Raw genomic sequence first — 17,940 nt, 5'->3', positions numbered from 1 at the left:
ATCTAGGAGATCCAGACCCAGGAGATCTTTGAGGTGGGCACTGGGCATGGCAGGCCCGTCAGATCTGGGACCACTGAGAAAGGAAGCCAGAGTCAGCTTGTGGTCCCAAGCAGAGAACAGATGATTGGCACAACCATAGGGAAGGAGTATGTGAGTACGTGCGAAGCTCAATAAGACACAGGATCAAGAAAAATGGATAAAGGGGGCCTGCAGGGATTTGGAGATTTGGCACCATTTTAACGCTTTTCTTGGGCAACAGAGGCTCAAAGGCTAGTCCCTTTTCATTACACACAAATTTGAAACCATTTCTCCTCGGTGACGTTTCAGCCTTCAGATCCTCATAAGCCTATTACATTTTTTTATCACCTTCCTGAAGGCTTTTCTCCACCATTTAATTGCACGCAGTAAAAACGGAAACGTGGATTCTCTTCTTCACCTGTAAAATGGGCCGTTATATTTCCTCCTTTTAAGAGGCAGCACCTTCGTATTTAACTCTCCAAGGTGTTGAACAGCCTCACCTACTGACAGTGAAGGATAAAACATGAACTGTAACCCTGGAGCTATCAATGTATTATTAATCCCTTCCCTAGCACTTCTTAGTGTGCAAAGTGCTTTGTAGTAAGCAGCTCATTCATAAATCATGGCTTACTAGTAAATTTCAATCACACACACACACACACACACATTTCCTCCTTAGACCGGTTACTCAGTCGGGAGGAAAACCCCGCTAAGGGAATGTGCCCTTTGAGCATACATCAAACCAACTTTTTAATGGAAAAAGAAATATTGGGAACAACGGAGTGTTGATGCAGGGAAATGGATTAGAAGTAGAATCAAGATTGATTAGTACAAGGGTGCATTCATGCACAATGAGGTTTGATTTAATTTCTCAGAGCGGTGGCAGGAGGAAGGTCTTCTCGGAAAAAGCTCTCCATAGGAGCTTAGTTCTTCTGTTATTAACCTATTTCATGCTAAGGAGAGGGAGGAGAAATTAGGCTCCCAGTTCAATATTTTTTTAAAAGAAAAAAATGTGCATCAGGGATGCAGAACAACCAGGGGCCCAAATTCAGCACTCCATGGTTCCCAATCCAGCCCTCTGGGGCTCCCTAGAATGCCACACCCCTGGACCCACTTCTTCCCCACAACTACCGGTCAATTGGTGGTTTCCTGGTTTTTGTAGATTTCCCCCCATTCTGAAAGGTTGAAATACTTCTCCTAAGGCTTAGTTGCTGGCAGTCAGAGCTGTAAGCCACAACATGCTGGTATTTTTTTGGTATTCTTGTGCATGAAAGGACCCTTTGCCTTTCATGCACATACACACACACACGCCTTCGGCTCTACCCGCGGGCTGAAAGAGGTTCTGCACCCCTGATGTATATAAAATTAACCAAGAAAATATATAGAAGTGTTCTTTTCTGATACTTTGAAAGATAAAACTGTTCCAGACAAAGAAATACTTGCCTACTCTAGAGATAGTAAATACTACCACCCAGAGAGCTTCGGCTATGGGGCAGCATATTATTTACTTATTTATTTATTACATTTGTATACCGCCCCATAGCCGAAGCTCTCTGGGTGGTTTACATAGGATAAAAACACTTAAAAACAATATACAAAAATTTAAAATCACAAAAACATACAATTTAAAAGCACAAATATAAATGTAATAAAAATGTAATATAAATGCATATAAATGTAATAAATAAATAATACTAACAACACTCATTATTCAATCAGAACCTAACCTGTTATTTTATTATATTTTATAAATATCTCACTTTTCCTCCAAGGAGCCCAGGGTGGCGAACTTGGCCTCTTCCCTTTTATCCTCACAATAACCCTGCAAGGTAGGTTACGCTGAGCAGGAGCCACAAAGCCAAGTGCTCGTCCTGACCTTTCAAGCCCCTTGGGAACAAGTCACCTGAAGGACGGCCTCTTTCCCTACAAGCCTTCCCAGCAATTGCAATCATCTCCAGAGGCCACCAGAACTCAACTAGTCTTTCCCAACTTGGTGCCCTCCAGATGTTTTGGATGACAACCCGCAGCAGTGCCAGTTCCAGGTTTTGGAGGCCCCATGGACAGGGTACTCTCACTGGGGGGGTCTCCCTCAGTGGAACTACCTTCTCACCGCCACTGTCATCAGCCGCCATTACTGCCTCTGGCTTCTGCTTAACAGGCAGAGAGCCAGCAAGCAAGTTGGCAGCGGCATCTACTGCTCCTCCTTATCGCCATCACTGTTGCCTGGGCCTGAGCAAGAGGCAGGTGAATAAAAACACTGCAATGGTTAAGAGGAGGAACTCCAGGGGGTTCCTGTCAGTGGGCCCACGCTGGGCCGTGAGCCCTCAGCAGGTGCTCAACTATGCCTACCTTTGACATCAACCCTGACTCCCAGCATTTCTAACCATTGGCTATGCTGGCTACAGGTTAGAAAGCACCAGGTTGGGGAAGGCTGGTTCAAACTATGGTTAGTAAACAAGCCAGGATCATAAACCACAGTTTGATCCTGACAGCAGGCTTGAACTAGAGTTCTCCCCCCACCCACCCCGTTCAGACATAATGGTAAAACTCTATATTAAGCCGTTGGTTGTTATCTGTATTACAAAGCAGCCTTTCTTCAATGACTGACCAAACGGAGAACTTAACTGCAATTGGTATCCCACCTTTGCAGCATTCATATTTAATCTAACTGTGCCCTCTACTGGCTTGAAAGTTACACCAAAGAGGGCAGGAGCAAACAGTACAAATCACTGTATTTAAAAAAAAAATCTGCAATAGTTATTCCTCCAAACAATGAAATAGCTCTCAGAGAGCATGCAAGTGGCCTTGAACTCTAATGACTAGACATTTTCAAAGACTCTACGACACCATACACATTGTTCCACCCTGAGCTTATTCATTTTAACCAACAATTCACATTCTTTGCCTTTTCAGCAGCAAATGCATTGTGAGCACCGATCTCTTCTTAGAGCTGATTAAAATTAGCTTTATGTTCTGTTTGTCTGAACTTACCAGCACCTCAATTTGCTTGTTTAAAAAAGGAGGCCGAGGACTTCAACTCAAGAGAGCACTTTAGCACCTTTTTGAAACGAAACAATGTGGCTGCAAATACTTGCCTGGGACATTTAATATTTTAAGTACTTTCTTAGTAGAAATTGCACTTCTTGGTGAATTATGAACTTGCATGTTTGTAGCCTACAGACAGGAAGTGGCTGCTTCGTTGTCTCAAAGGGGCTGAACCAGCAAAAGTATCCAGCTGTCATTGGGTTAGAACTTCTGATGTCAGAGAAGGGCTGGGCAGCCATGGGTGAGTCACCTGCATGCTATAAGAGAACTGTAGAGACCTTGGGATTTCAATGTTTAAAACCCTGAGTTACTTGACAAAAATTAAACTAGACTGCCAACAGGCCTTCAGTTTTCGAAAGACACCTAGCAATACAAATTTACTGAATGCGTTCCAGAATGTCATTGTAAATTATCACTGGCCACAGACAATACTGGAAACATTTACCCAAGTAACTCCCCTAACGTTGCTGCACATGCATTTCAATAAGATCTGACCACTTGTCCTATTCCCACTAATACAGGAGCTGGTAGGTCTAAAGTTAGGGTCTTACAAGAGGGATGGAGGGCTGTTGCCTAGCACTGGAGCCAGGGTCCTGGTAGCTGTAGCAGCTGCAAAGAACTGGATAGGCCAGGTGCTGCACCAGTGCCAGCCAGCAGCAACTGAGGGTCTTTACAGTACAGGGGTGGGCAACATCCAGGGGTCCAGCGATCACATAGCCACCCTGGAACTCACAGGGGCTACCCCTCCACCCTTGCTGCAATTACTATCACCACCAAATAGGCTGCTCAATCTACTACCACAATGGCAAAAATCACAGCAATTTTCAAGGAAACAGGCTTCCAGAAGTGCAATTCTGCGTGCAAATGAGACACACAACCTGTTTCCTTGCAAAACTGCCTCAATTTTTGCTGCCGGTACCTTGGATTTAGCAGGGTCCATGGGCAAGTGAGTTCTTTTCAACTGAGTTCCAGTATCACCACTTCTCCTGGTCATACTAGGAGGCTCTGCTTCAAAGAAAATCATATCCGACACAGATTCTGGGAGCTGATAGGTAGTATTAACACCAAATCCCCAACTTGTTTGAAAACACCAATCAGAGCATGAAGATGATCTCCATTAAGTCTAGGGTATTGCCTATCCTGGAAGGGAAAGGAACTATGCAGATGAAACATCTTGTGTGTCTCCTCCTGGAGTCCCTGCTGCCCTCCTGAAGTCAACTGGATGGAGGCTGTCTTGAGCCAAATTAAAGAGAGGACATGGTGGGCTAGATTTGGATTATGGGTTGCCAGTTGCACAAGAGCCAAGAAAGAGGTGTATTTCAAGGGTGCCCCATTTCTTCCAGTGCAGTTATAGATTTACACACAAGATTCGAGAAAGAAAGAGGGGGAAATGAACCCATCTCTTCACTGTTAACAGGCAAAGTCAAGGGGCCAGAGACAAGTAAGTTGCATGAGGTGTACAAAAATGTATAGCATATTCGTGGTTTTAGATTCTTCTGGTACATTATACAGCCAGACCTATCAGCATGCTAAATTTCAAGTTTCTAACACACCTGGAAGTGGGTAAATATTTCCGGACATACAAACCCACATACATACTTTCAGCTTTGTAGGTGGAGATTTAAGTCAGGGCTGGCAGATCCTGGCAGAAGCTCCATGCCAGCAGCAGGCAGGGCCAAAACCAATTGTGGGCTGGGCCACCACTTTTCTCTCTCACCTTCTGCCATGCCCCTTTTGTGTTCCTCCCTCCCTGCTTTGCCAGCTGTCTCCAAGGGAAGGAAGAGGTTGATAAAAGTTTGAATATATTGCTTACAGAAGGCTTTTGAAATTAGGCCAAGAACCAGAGAAATTAGGACAAGAATCACAGGTTGCCCATCCAGCGTGGCTCTTCTTATGTTCAGGAATGGACAACCTGTGATTCTTGTCCTAAGATCATAAGTAGAGCCATGCTGGATCAGACCAAGAGTATACTTAGTCCAGCATTCTGTTCACACAGTGGCCAACCAGCTGCTAACCAGGAACCCACAAGCAGGACACGAGTGCAAGAGCACCCTCCCATTTTTGGTTTCTCCCTACCTTTGACTTTTAAAACAAATATAAACAAGCTGCCAAAGGGCAAGCCATTTGAAATAATTGTTCCGTATGTGCCAGCTGAGCATCTGTAACAAAAATGAAGGACAAGGGGGCATAGTATTGCTACTTTGTCCATTACAGAAGGATTATTTATGCCAGAACTTTAGAAACAACACAATGCCGTTTTTTACACATCTGTAATTGTACTGAGGAGTTGGTGTCCATGGCTTCTCTTTTCACTATTATCTCTCTCTAGTAAATTGAGTAATTGAAAAGTAGCACGGAAAAGCTAAGTCTCATGTCAGTCAAAGAAAAAATTATACTTATATCCTTTTGCAAAAAGCTCATAGATTTTCACAGAAGTTAAAAATGAGACATTAAGGGCAGCACAACATAAAGTGTTCACCTGTTCATGTTGAAGAACTAGAATTAGCAGCACAACACCACAGAAGTCTTCCTCTAAAACCTTGGGCTGCATAGCAAACGTCATTACATCAAACCTAAGAAACATTTAAGTGCTCTAATTACATGGCTAACATAAGCAGTCATTTAAAATCAATGCAAAGAAAGGTGCTTTAAAGAAAATTATAGCTTATAATAGGTCACAGAAAGTCAGAGCTAAATTAGAAGGTTTGTATCACTCTGGGTGGTGAGTTTTTCTTTTCTTTTCTCTTTAGTATTTCCTTTAATTCCCAATTTCGAGGCTCAGTTATTTCAACACATGAGTGAACAGAGCAAGCCTTGCAGTTGACTATGTTGATTCCTATGTGTACTGTGCAAGCACAGGGGATTTAGAAGAAGCAACTAAGATAGAAAAGGGCAGGCTAGGTACAGATGAGGGCTATGAACTATAGCTGTTCTAACCAATTCTGTACAGTGTGAAATGAGTGCAGTCTGTGGGAAGGTAGAAATTAGGGGCAACAGTTCAGGATGGACTCAGCAGGAGAACACATGGTTTATATATAAAAGGTCAAGGAACATCTCCAGCTAAAAGATTTCAAGTATCAGGTGTGGAAAAGATTTCTGAATCCTAACCAAAGTATGTACAGTGTGAAATATCTTCTTCAGAAGCATGGAAGAGTTGATCAGGATAGATATTACTAGGATTCCTGCACTGAGCAGGGGGTTGGACTTGATGGCCTTGTAGGCCCCTTCCAACTCTGCTATTCTATGATTCTATGATAGATGGAAACAGGGATAGGAGAAGCAGGGATGCTTGAGATCGCTGAGATTCTCTGAACACCTCAAAGTTCAGTTTGCTTAGGTTTCATTTACAGCCTGTTTTTCTTTTCCTATAAATGGGGAAAAGAGTGCATTTCCGTACACATTTTTCAAAAGTATGTATCTCCTCCACCCATTGACTAAAGTGTAAAAGAAATGTATTTTTTTTGAAAAATGCATATTTTAAAGTCAGCGTTTAACAATAACAACAACAATAAAAACACGTTTTTCAAACATGATCACAAGTTCAGAAACCTGGGACCTTTTCAGGGGGAAATGCACTTCTGTTCATGTTCGAAGTAGCAAATGGGGCAAGTTCTGATAATTTGCAAACAGAACCAAAATTCTCGTAATCCCTAATCAGAACAGAAATTACCGGGTTAACAGGAACAGAGGTCTAACTCAGTGGCCCCTTCAGACAACATGCTAAACCATGCTGCTTAACCACAAAATGGTTAATGGCATGCATTAAGGTTAATACATTCTGTTAACCATTTTGTGGGTTAAGCAGCACGGTTTGGCGTTTTGTCTGAATGGGGCCAATATAAAGCACTTATGTGTTTTTTATATCCAGTGATAGCTACAGAGCTTGGGAAACATGCTACACCAGCACCAACCTATGCCCCTTCCCTGGTCCCACCTGGTCCTTGTAATTGTCAGAAACATTGAGCTAATTTATGTATTTATTTATTTTATTTTATTTATTACATTTATATACCGCCCCACAGCTGAAACTCTCTGGGCAGTACTTGACGGAAGCCTCAGGGTCCTAGTGCTGGCCCTGTTTCACATACCCGAGAAATGATGCAGCCGTAGCTTTACACCAGGCTGCCTGACAAGGGAATTAAATGTCTCTCACACAGGCCATAGCTAGATGGGGCTTTATCCCAGGGTGAACCCCGGGATCATCCCTGTGCGTCCACATGACACACAGGGGATCCAGGGATCAGGGAGGGATGATCCCTCCCTTGCCCCGGGATCTCTCCCTCTACTTTGGGCCCGGTTTTTCCGCAGTCCTGGGCTGAGCCCGAGACCATGGAACGTGTGGCCGGGTGCCGTGGGCTGACCCAGCTCTGTGCGATTCCTCGCACGGAGCCGGGAGCGCTTCACCCATCAGGGGTAGGGGGGAGCGGGGAAAATAATTTAAATTTTAAAAAATTACCTACCTTTTGCACACGAGCATCATGCGCTGCTGCCCCTTTAAAAAATTTTAAAAATGGCGGGCGCAACACCTCTCCTTCTGAGGTCGTTGCATGTAAACGGAGGAGGGATCTCGCATTAAACACAATGCGAGATCTTCCCTCCTCCATCGCGGGATAGCAGGTAGGTCTAGCTAAGGCCACAGTATAATATAGGGAGTCAGTAATGGAACATTCCTAAAATCATTGTCTATCCAGGGCTTCCTCAACCTGGTGCCCTCCAGAAGTTTTGGACTGTAGCTCCCATAATCCTCAGCCAGCAAGGTCAATGGCTGTGCTGGCTGGGATTTATGGGAGTTGCAGTCCAACACATCTGGAAGGCACCAGGTTGGGGAAGAGTGATATTTCTACTGGAGTTTCTACTGATTGCTCCATGTAGGGCATTTCAAAGATGCCAATTCACTCCCCCTCCCCTTTTTACCCTCCTGTCTTTCATGTTTCCTTTCTTAATCCTTTCCTATTGGGAAAGAACACCACTGAATACAATTCAAACAAGTATTTCATTGTCATATTTAGGTATCTTCAGACTATGTCTTCTGCTTAGGTCCAGAGAAGGCCCAAAGTTTTTGATGAATGAGACAGATAATCCAATTCATTTCTCTCCCTCTATCGTGATACTAATATAATGATCAACTACATAACTAGGCACTTGGTATCACGTACCTCCCATTTAATCTAAGGTAAGCTTGGAGGATGGCAACAAGAGAGAGGGCCTTCTCAGTAGTGACCCCCCAATTATGGAATGATCTCCCCAATGAGGCCCGCCTGGCACCAACATTGTTATCTTTTCCACACCAGGTCAAGACTTTCCTCTTTTCCCAGGCATTTAGCAGCATATGTTAAGTTATAATCAATCCCAAATCTACTTTTAAGTTTGGCTGGCAGCTCAAAGTGGTTTTTAGATGTATGCTGTCTCTATGTATGCGGTCTGTTTCATGTTTTTAAATTTTGTATATTGATTTTTAATGTTTTTAATCTTTTGTGAACCGCACAAGGAAGCTTCAGCCATGGGGAGGAATAGAAATGTAATAAATAAATAAATAATCTGTTCGGGGTCAGATGCTGGCAGTGGGTGGGGCTGAAGCCAGCAGTGGGTGTGGTCAAAAGCGCATCACCCCTTTTCTCTCTCTCTCTTTCTCTCTGCCCATTGGACAGATTCAGGAAACAGACGGGTTGCTCTTGCCATAGGCACAAATTGATCACATGCAGAGGGCTCTTGAAATTGTGCAGAGGACTGTACTTGAAGTCATTATTGTTCATACCTCCTTCCCCAATCAGTCTTCTCATCTCTTTGACTGCATTCACATGTAACATCAAACTATGGTTTGGCATTATATGAACAGTGAGCCCCAGGTGTATCTATGCCCTGCTCTTTGTGCCCTATGTGCTGCAATTTTATAACCGATGTCCAGTTTTTAAGCAATCTATGGTTTGCCATGCAAATGTGGAATACTATGGTTTGCTCAAATTATCGGGGTTGATCCTGGTTTGCACACAAACTGTAGTTTAAGCAAACGATAGTTCACCATATCCAAAAGCAACAGCAAACTGTGGTTTGCCAAGAAACTGGAAATCAGTTCAGAAATCACAACATCCAAGGTGTGCAAGCCCAACAGTCAACATTGCTCATTCACGTAGCTCTAAACCATGGTTTGACATTACACAGGATGAATGCAGCCCATATGTTCTCCCCATATATCAGCACTCAAAGATAAACCCTGCAACCTTGTATTCTGACATAAATATAATATTGGGGGGTGGGGATGAAGGATATTTGAATAGAAGACTTAGAACAGGGGTGTCACATTTGAACTCCCATCCAGCAACTGCTTACTGTGAAGTATTAACAAGCTTAACTCCACCTAAACGTGACACCAAATGGATGGACATTACACTTCAGTTAGACACTAAACTTTGAAAGACTACAAAAAATTTCCTGTGGTTTTGGTAAGTTCACTGTTTAGAAATGGATAGCCTGACTAGAATAGCAAATACTTATTAGGCATACACACTTTTTGTATACCTTACTGTGTTCTGGGACCCCCAAAAAGCAAGCATTTCTGCCAGCTTATAGTAAATACACGAACACTCACTGCATCCATTAATTACCCCTGAAGGTGGAGTATGGTGTTTAGTAGGGGGGCCACGGACCTAGCTGGGGATTCCTAAATAGCCTGATAAAACTTCTGGACCTTATGTTTGACAGTCCTAGATTATTGCAACCGAGTACATCCAAAACTTGTTCCTGAAATCCAGGATTGGGCAACGCATGCCCCTCCAGATGTTTTCACCTATAACTCGCATCAGTCCTAGCCATGACATCCAATAGTGAGGGCTTATGAGAGTTGAAGGCCAAAACATCTGGAGGGCCACAAGTTGACCTTCCCTATGCAAATGAAACTCAGGGCTGCAGGAAACCCACTTGGAGGGGGGAAAGAAACAGGCCTCAAGGTTCCTATTAAAGGGCTGTGCAGTAATTACAACTAGTCCAAAAAGCTGCAGCCAGATTAATATCTGGTATTAATTGCAGGGACTATATAATATCTGCACTTCATCAGCTCTACTTTTATTACAACTACTACTATTAAATTACTTAAAAGCCTTTCTCAAAAAAAAGCAAGGTCAAGGTGACATAAAAACATAAAAAGTTAAAACAACTACAACAATTATCCATTAAAATACCACCCAATAAAACAATTAAATCATCAATGACAAACATGAACAAACCAACTAATGCATTACACAGCCCAGCATAGATAAACAAAGACCTGGAACAATTAAGAACATAAGATCCATGCTAGATCAGACCAAGGGTCCATCTAGTACAGCACTCTATACACACAGTGGCTGACTAGCTATCGACCAGGGCTACAGGACACAGTGCCACATTACCCTCTACCCATGATCCCCAGCAACTGGTGTACATAGGCTTACAGCTTCTGCTACTGGAGGCAGCGTATAGCCATCAGGACTAATAGCCATTGATAGCCTTATTCTCCAGAAATTTGTCCAATCCCCTTTTAAAGCCATCCAAAGTGGTGCTCATCACTACGTCTTGTGGAAGTGAATTCTATAGTTTAACTATGCCTTATGTGAAGAAGTCCTTCCTTTTATCTGTCCTGAATCTTCCACCAACCAGCTTCCAGTTTCCAGTATTATGAGAGAGGAGGAAAAATGTCTCCCTACCATGCATAATTTTGTACACCTCAATTTGCAGAAGTTCAATTCCACAGCCAAATATAGGAGTTCACAATGTTCATCAACACACAACCTCATCCAGAGACAAATACAAGCTGTCCTGCATAATAGACAGGTGGCTACACATTTTGCCATAAAACAGCTAGTGCCATAGAAAAAAGCTGACAGTCACACGTTAGAGATATTCATAAGTCACTGGATTTCCATCTGTTTTCCTCCATAAAAAGCACTATATCATTTTTATAAAGAGGGCATAACACAAACATATTCATTCTGCAATGTATTACCTTGATAGTTTTATCCATAGATGCAGAGAGCAGCATATGGCTCCACCTCTGCACAGGGCACCATCGGACGGCATTAACTGGACCGCTGTGATCAGACATGTGAAACACCAGGTTCTTTGGAATTTCAGTAACCCCATACTTGGATTCTATGTATGGCATAATATATTGGGAGATTTTAATGGACATTGGTTCTCCTGCTGTACCATGTTTGGTTGCAGTACTTGTGCTCTCTCCACAGGCTTCTGCTTCATGAAGAACTGGTTCTTTTTCCTGTCGCAGTCTTTTAGGAACATATGGTCTCAATCCTTGTATGGTAACATCTCTGTCATCACAGGCCCTCTTCTGCGAAGAACTCTCCTTTCCAGAAAGTATTTTAGGTTTCAGCAAAGGGTTCAATGATAGGTTAGGATTACTGCTTGCTATTTTCAAAGTAGCAGGATACAAATCCTTGGGATCACATGTTACCATCGACTTTTTATTAGCCTCAGGGTGAAAAATGTTCTTTCTGAAACTACCCATGCATTCCACAGGTTGGACTTTGCTCTTAGAAATTGAGTCCAATCCACCACAGGGCTGAACAGCACCCACGACAGAATGTGTCAGGTTCTTTTCACTGCTAGCAACATCTGCAGACTTTCCATCTTCTGCCTCAGAATCCGAATCATCATAAGCTACGAGTGAGCTCATTGAGTCAGTTATAATAAAAATTCTCTAACTTCTGCCTTTAGATCTTCATAAGCAGTAGTTTCTGCAATGAAAAGAACTGATAATTTTAGAAAAATCATTTTAAAAAAACACTATTTTAGTCAAAGAATGTAGTTTGCTTTCTTATTCACAAACATCTTCACAATTCAGCCTCAGAGTTTAACAGTAAACAGTTATATGTCCGTGACCATTACTCAGTTAACAATAACAGGCTGTAAATAGTAGCATGACCTACGATCCTCTTCCCAAAATAATTCCACTAATTATACAGTGTTTTTAAGCAGTGGAGCCAGTAATGGAGCCAGTAATGAATCACAGAACTACTGAGCTGCGATTATCTAGTCCAACTCAGCAACAAACCTGTGCCTTAATTTCTGTGTGTTTATGTGTTTGCACTACATTTGGTTTTCTAGGCTTGTATCCAATGTTACTAACTTAAGTCCTATTCATTTCAATGGGTCAACATTTAAGTAACATTAGATACAACTCCTAAGAAGCAAATATAGGGCTAAGTCAGGCTAGAAAAAAGAAAGAACCGTCACTCAGATGTACTTAAGTGAACTGACTACATGCACACTGGATTTAGAAAGGTAAGCTCAGGAATATGTCTGGCAATTTTATTTAAACGTATTAATTTGTCGTGCAAGCTGCACCAGATGGAATCTCCTCTTTTACTTAGGTGCGGGAATCCTGCTTTCTTCTGTCTCTGGCCGCCCTCCCTAAGGGATAGGGGGGCATTTGGGAGAACGTGCTTAAGGAAACCTTCTTTCCCCGCTTCGAACAGGCAAGGGCAGCTCCTGCGCTTGAACTACACCGGTCCATGAACCCGAGCAGTACTTCGGTGGCAGCTCTTGCCTGCGCTGGGGAGGCCCTGATAAGGCTTAACGAGAGCTGGGGACCCAAATCGGGTTGCCTACAGGGGGACCCATTTGACAGCAACACTACCTGAAGCCGCCGCCTCTGACACAGCTTTCGTTCAGCCTGCAGCGTAGGCGAGTCACACCTCAGAGAGGCTCCCCCCAGAAAAATCGACCCGGCTCAAACGTTCCTACAGCAACCTGACTCGACCTCCCACTTTTTTTCCTCTCTATTTTTGACCTTTGCTTACGACACGCGGCTCCCCTGCCAGGACTTCCCTCCTCCTTTGCCTACGTAGCTGTGCGATTGGGATTGGCTTTCCCTTCGTCGCCGCCTCCTCTCCGCCGTCATCGGTTCCGGGCCGGGAGCGTGTTTCCTGATCGGAGGGCGATGAGTGACGCACCTGCCCTGGCTTGCTGATGCAAGGGGATCGCTGCCTGCCGGAGAGGCGCGGAGGGAAGTGGCCGGTTCCGCAGACAAGTAAGGCGTTGTGGCGGGGAAAGGGAGGAAGGACAGCGGGACGGGAGGTCGGGATAAGGCAAGAGAGGTCGGGGAGGGGGCGTCCCTCCCCTCCGTTGCGCAGCTCAGCCGCCTTCCTCTCTTTGAGTGGCCGAAGAGAAGGAAGGTTGTTATCACGGTGGGTCCCTGTCAGTGGAAGATTCCCATATATACAAGCTTTCCCCAACCTGGCTCCTTCCGCTCGTATTAGGACTACAACCCCCCATCATCCCCAGCCAGCCACGCTGGCTGAGAATGATGAGGTTTGTATTCCCAAGGCTCCACGTTCGGGAAGGCTGCCTTACACGGAGGGGAGGAAGGCTGGTTTCATTGATTAGGCATGAAACTGTGCCTGTTCCATAGCACACAGCCTGCCCAGATGATCATGGCCACCGCTCCTTGTTTTGCCCGGTGACAAACGTGTTCTTTTTATCCCCCATGAGACTGAGCACGTGTGAGTGGACTTCATTAGACCACCCTAACCCAAGAGTTAGGAAAAGTGCCTAAAAGCTCAACTGGAACAACTTCTCAATGGGGAAAGGTTACAACATCTGGGATTGTTTGGCTTAGAGAGAGAAAAACAAAGGAAGACAGGATAGAGGTGTACAAAATTAGGCATGGTGTGTAGAAAGTGGTTAAGAGGGAGAGATTTTTCTCCCTCTTTCATCATAATACTAGAAACCAGGTTCATCCCGTGAAGCTGATTGGTGGGAGATTCAGGTCAGATAAAAGGAAGGACTTCTTCACACAGCACATAGTTAAACTATGGAATTTGCTACCAGAAGATGCAGTGATGACTACCAATTTGAATTATTTTTAAATGGAATTAGACAAATTCATGGAGGAGAAGGCTAGCAAAGGCTACTAGTCCAGATGACTCTATACTACCTCCTGAATACAATAAGCGTCTGTACACCAGTTGCTCAGTAACATGGGCTGGAGAGTACTGTTGCAGTCATCTCCTCCTTGTGTATTTCCCATGGGAAGCTGATTGGCCATGGTAAGTCCAGAATGCTGGACTAGATGGACCCTTGACCTGATACAGCATGGCTCTTATATTCGTAAGATGATGACAATACCTAACATTTGTGTAGTTTTGAATGTTCAAAGTGCTTCATGTGCATTATATAGTTATCCTTACAATTACCCTATAGATAAGTCCCTGTGCCTGTTTGCATTCTCTTTCCCTCCTTATTGTTTACTACAACTTTATTAGATTGTAAGCCTATGCGGCAGGGTCTTGCTATTTACTTTGTAATCTGTACAGCACCATGTACATTGATGGTGCTATATAAATAAATAAATAAATAATAATAATAATAATAATAATAAGTCAATATTATGATTACAGATGCCGGGGGGGGGGAGCGTGCTGAGAGGGAGAGAGAGAGAGAAAGTATATTGCCTAGTGAGTTTGTAGCAAAGGCAAGATTCACACCAGAGGCTTCCTGATTTGTAGAGCAATTTCATTGCCACGATTCCACAGTAGGATTTTGCCTTCTTCTTCCTTTTCTTTTATAAAGCCCCTGGCAGGTGGTGATACAGTCCAAGTTCCAGGCTCCTCTTCCAGAGAGAAGGCACAGAAGGAGTGGCAGCCATGGACTTGAGGAACATAGGAAGCTGCATTTTATTGGGCCAGACTATTTGTCTACCTAGCCTAGTATTGTCTAATCAGACTGACCACAGCTTTCCAGGGTCTATGGCAGGAATCTTTCACATCACTTGATCCTTTTTAAACTGACGCTGCAAAGAATCAAACCTAGGGTCTACCCGGACCTTAAGATCATCTACAGGGGCCCTTCTCCGTGAGCCCCTGCCAAAGGAAGTGAAGCAGGTGGCTACTAGGAGGAGAGCTTTCTCCGCTGTGGCACCCCGGTTGTGGAACGAGCTCCCCAGAGAGGTCCGCCTGGCGCCTACACTGTACTGCTTTCGTCGCCAGCTGAAGACCTTTTTATTCACTCAGTATTTTAACACTTAATTTTAACTTAAATTTAAATTTTACTGTTTTAACTCTATTTTAATCTTATAATCAACTTTGCTGTGTGGTTTTATTCTGGTTGCGCTTTTTATACTGTATTTCGTAATTGTGTTTTTAACCTGTTGGATGTTTTTTGTGGTTTTAATTTTTGTGAACCGCCCAGAGAGCTTCGGCTATTGGGCGGTATAAAAATGTAATAAATAAATAAATAAATAAATTCATGCAAAGTATGTGATCCATTGCCAAGCTAAAATGCCTCCCTGGTGGTCAGATCTCCTGTAGCCAGGGTGGGACGGAGAGCTTCTGCAACTCAGGGTAGACAATACTGATCTAGATGGACAGTCTGACTCAGAATAAGGTTGCTTCTCATAGTTATTACCCCTATTTTATAATGAGGCTTCATCTCAGGCATTGAAATAACTTTGCTGGGCTAGCTGACTCTGAACATATGGGTTGAGCTGGGATGAGGTGTGTCATCCCTGTCCCAATTAGGGTTCCCAGGTCTGTGTATACAGGTTTTTAAAGGCATGTGTGTCAACCAGACTTTACATGTTCGTTGAAGGAAATGCCAGTATACATGTTGTGATCATTTTTGTTGAGCAAAGAGTGAAACTTACCTAATAAAATGAGCTGTCAACCACAAAATCCTAGATTCAAAATGTTCTAAGTTATCAAAATGGTGTGTGTTAGAAAGTAATTTGTGATCAGTTCAGGAATGGAGTGAGCTGTTTAGGGAGTGTGTAGAACATCCATCTCCCCCCTGGCACCCTCTAGATGTGTTGGACTACCACTCCCATCATCCCCAGCCAGCATGACCAATAAGGCTAGAAACAGGGAAACTGCCTTGGACCACTGATCCATCTAGCCCATTACTTTGACACTGTCTGCCAGGGGCTCTTCAGGGTTTTGAGGCAGGAGTGTTCTCAGCCCTACCTGGAGATGCCAGGATTGAACCTGGGACGTGTTCTAACACAGTCCCTCCTATGGATGATGGGGATTGTAGTCCAGCACACCTGGAGGGTACCAGTAGAATCTCTGTTCCTCAAAAGTTTTCAGGGAATGGCTGACCAGGTAGTCTGTCAGGGATACTTTAGAATCGATTGCATTTGGATAGGTAAAGGTTTTTTAAAATGGGTCCATGTTTGGTTCTTCCCAGACTGTAATCAACCTTAATCATATTACCTATTAGAACTAATAAGTATTGAAGGGATATAGAAATGAAAAGGTCCAAAACTTTACATTTAAGGAATAAAAAGAACATGATAATCAGAGTCTACTATCGACCACCCAATCAAGGAGAAGATGAGAATGAATCTTTTGAGAAACAAATTACCAGTGTTTCAAGAAAGTGTGATGTAGTAGTGATGGGGGACTTCAGTTACCCTGATATCTGTTGGGAGACCAATACTGCCAAAAGCGGCCCTTCCAAGAAATTCCTGACATGTGTGGGTGATAACTTTCTCCTACAGAAAGTGGAGGAAGGAACTAGAGGATCGGCAATCCTTGACTTGATATTGACCAATAGGGATGACTTTGTGGATAAAGTGGCAGTTACGGGAACTCTGGGGGAAAGTGACCACGTCATACTTGAATTCTTGATGATGAAGGAGACAAAAGTTGAGTGTAGCCATACACGTACTCTGGATTTTTGGAAAGCTGATTTTAATAAACTCAGAACTATGATAAGTAAGGTCCCGTGGCAAGTGAGCCTAATGAGAAAAGGAGTGCAGGATGGGTGGGAGTATTTAAAAAAGGAAATTTTAAAGGCACAGTTACAAACAATTCCAACAAGGAGAAAAGATAGGAGACAACAAAGGAAACCAATGTGGCTCCACAAAAAGCTTAGTGATGACCTGAAAACAAAAAAGGATACATATAGGAAGTGGAAGGAAGGCCAGGCTACAAAAGAAGAGTACAGACAAGTGGCGCAGAAGTGCCGAAATGGCGTCAGGAAGGCTAAAGCTCAGAATGAGCTGAGATTAGCGAGGGATGCTAAAAGCAATAAAAAGGCTTTCTTCAGATACGTGAGTAGTAAAAGACAGAGGAAAGAAATGGTGCTTCAACTGCTTAATGAGGATGGCAAATTGATAACAGACAACAAAGAAAAGGCTGAAGTGCTCAATTCCTACTTTGCCTCAGTCTTCTCCCAAAAGCGGGTCTATGACCCCCCTGGAAAAAGTGAAGCAGAAGTTGAGGGGGCAGGATTGCAGTTTGAGATTTATAAACAAATGGTCAAAGAACACCTAATTTCCTTGAATGAGTTCAAATCTCCAGGGCCCGACGAACTGCATCCTAGAGTAATGAAGGAGCTAGCGGAAGAACTCTCAGAACCTTTGTCTATTATCTTTGCAAAATCATGGAAGACGGGTGAAGTGCCGGACGACTGGAGGAGGGCTAACGTTGTCCCTATCTTCAAAAAGGGCAAAAAGGAGGAACCTGGGAACTACAGACCAGTCAGTCTGACATCCATCCCTAGGAAAATTCTGGAGCAGATTATAAAGAAGTCAATCTGTAAACACCTTGAAATCAATGCATTGATTACTAGAACCCAACATGGATTTGTCAGGAACAAATCCTGTCAGACTAATTTGATCTCATTTTTTGATAGGATAACCTCCTTTGTGGAGTGTGGGAATGCTGTGGACGTCATATATCTTGACTTCAGCAAAGCTTTTGACAAAGTACCACATGACATTCTGATTAACAAACTAGCTAAAAGTGGGCTAGATGGAACAATTATTAGGTGGATTCACAGTTGGCTACAGAATCGGACTCAAAGAGTACTTATCAATGGAACCTTCTCAAACTGGGGAGAGGCAACGAGTGGGGTACCGCAGGGCTCAGTCGTGGGCCCAGTGCT

General features: G+C 43.5%; 2 protein-coding genes across 2 annotated transcripts in view; one reads left to right on the top strand and one right to left on the bottom strand.

Moving 5' to 3' along the window:
• Nucleotides 1-11,779, bottom strand: part of WDR25 (WD repeat domain 25) — a 107,522-nt gene extending 95,743 nt beyond the window's left edge. The window contains exon 1 of the mRNA XM_063118057.1: nt 11,042-11,779. Within this exon, the coding sequence (XP_062974127.1) occupies nt 11,042-11,728 (687 nt within the window). The 5' untranslated portion in view covers nt 11,729-11,779. The remainder of the gene's footprint in view (nt 1-11,041) is intronic.
• Nucleotides 11,780-12,980: 1,201 nt separating this feature from the next.
• Nucleotides 12,981-17,940, top strand: part of WARS1 (tryptophanyl-tRNA synthetase 1) — a 32,370-nt gene continuing 27,410 nt past the window's right edge. Inside the window, exon 1 of the mRNA XM_063118058.1 lies at nt 12,981-13,084. The gene's annotated coding sequence lies outside the window, so the exon portion shown is untranslated. The remainder of the gene's footprint in view (nt 13,085-17,940) is intronic.

Source organism: Elgaria multicarinata, chromosome 2 (genome assembly GCF_023053635.1).
Source record: "Elgaria multicarinata webbii isolate HBS135686 ecotype San Diego chromosome 2, rElgMul1.1.pri, whole genome shotgun sequence".
In the NCBI taxonomy this organism is placed as follows: domain Eukaryota; kingdom Metazoa; phylum Chordata; class Lepidosauria; order Squamata; family Anguidae; genus Elgaria; species Elgaria multicarinata.
The sequence above is the reverse complement of the archived record's forward strand: the minus strand, read 5'-3'. Positions and strand labels throughout refer to the sequence as shown.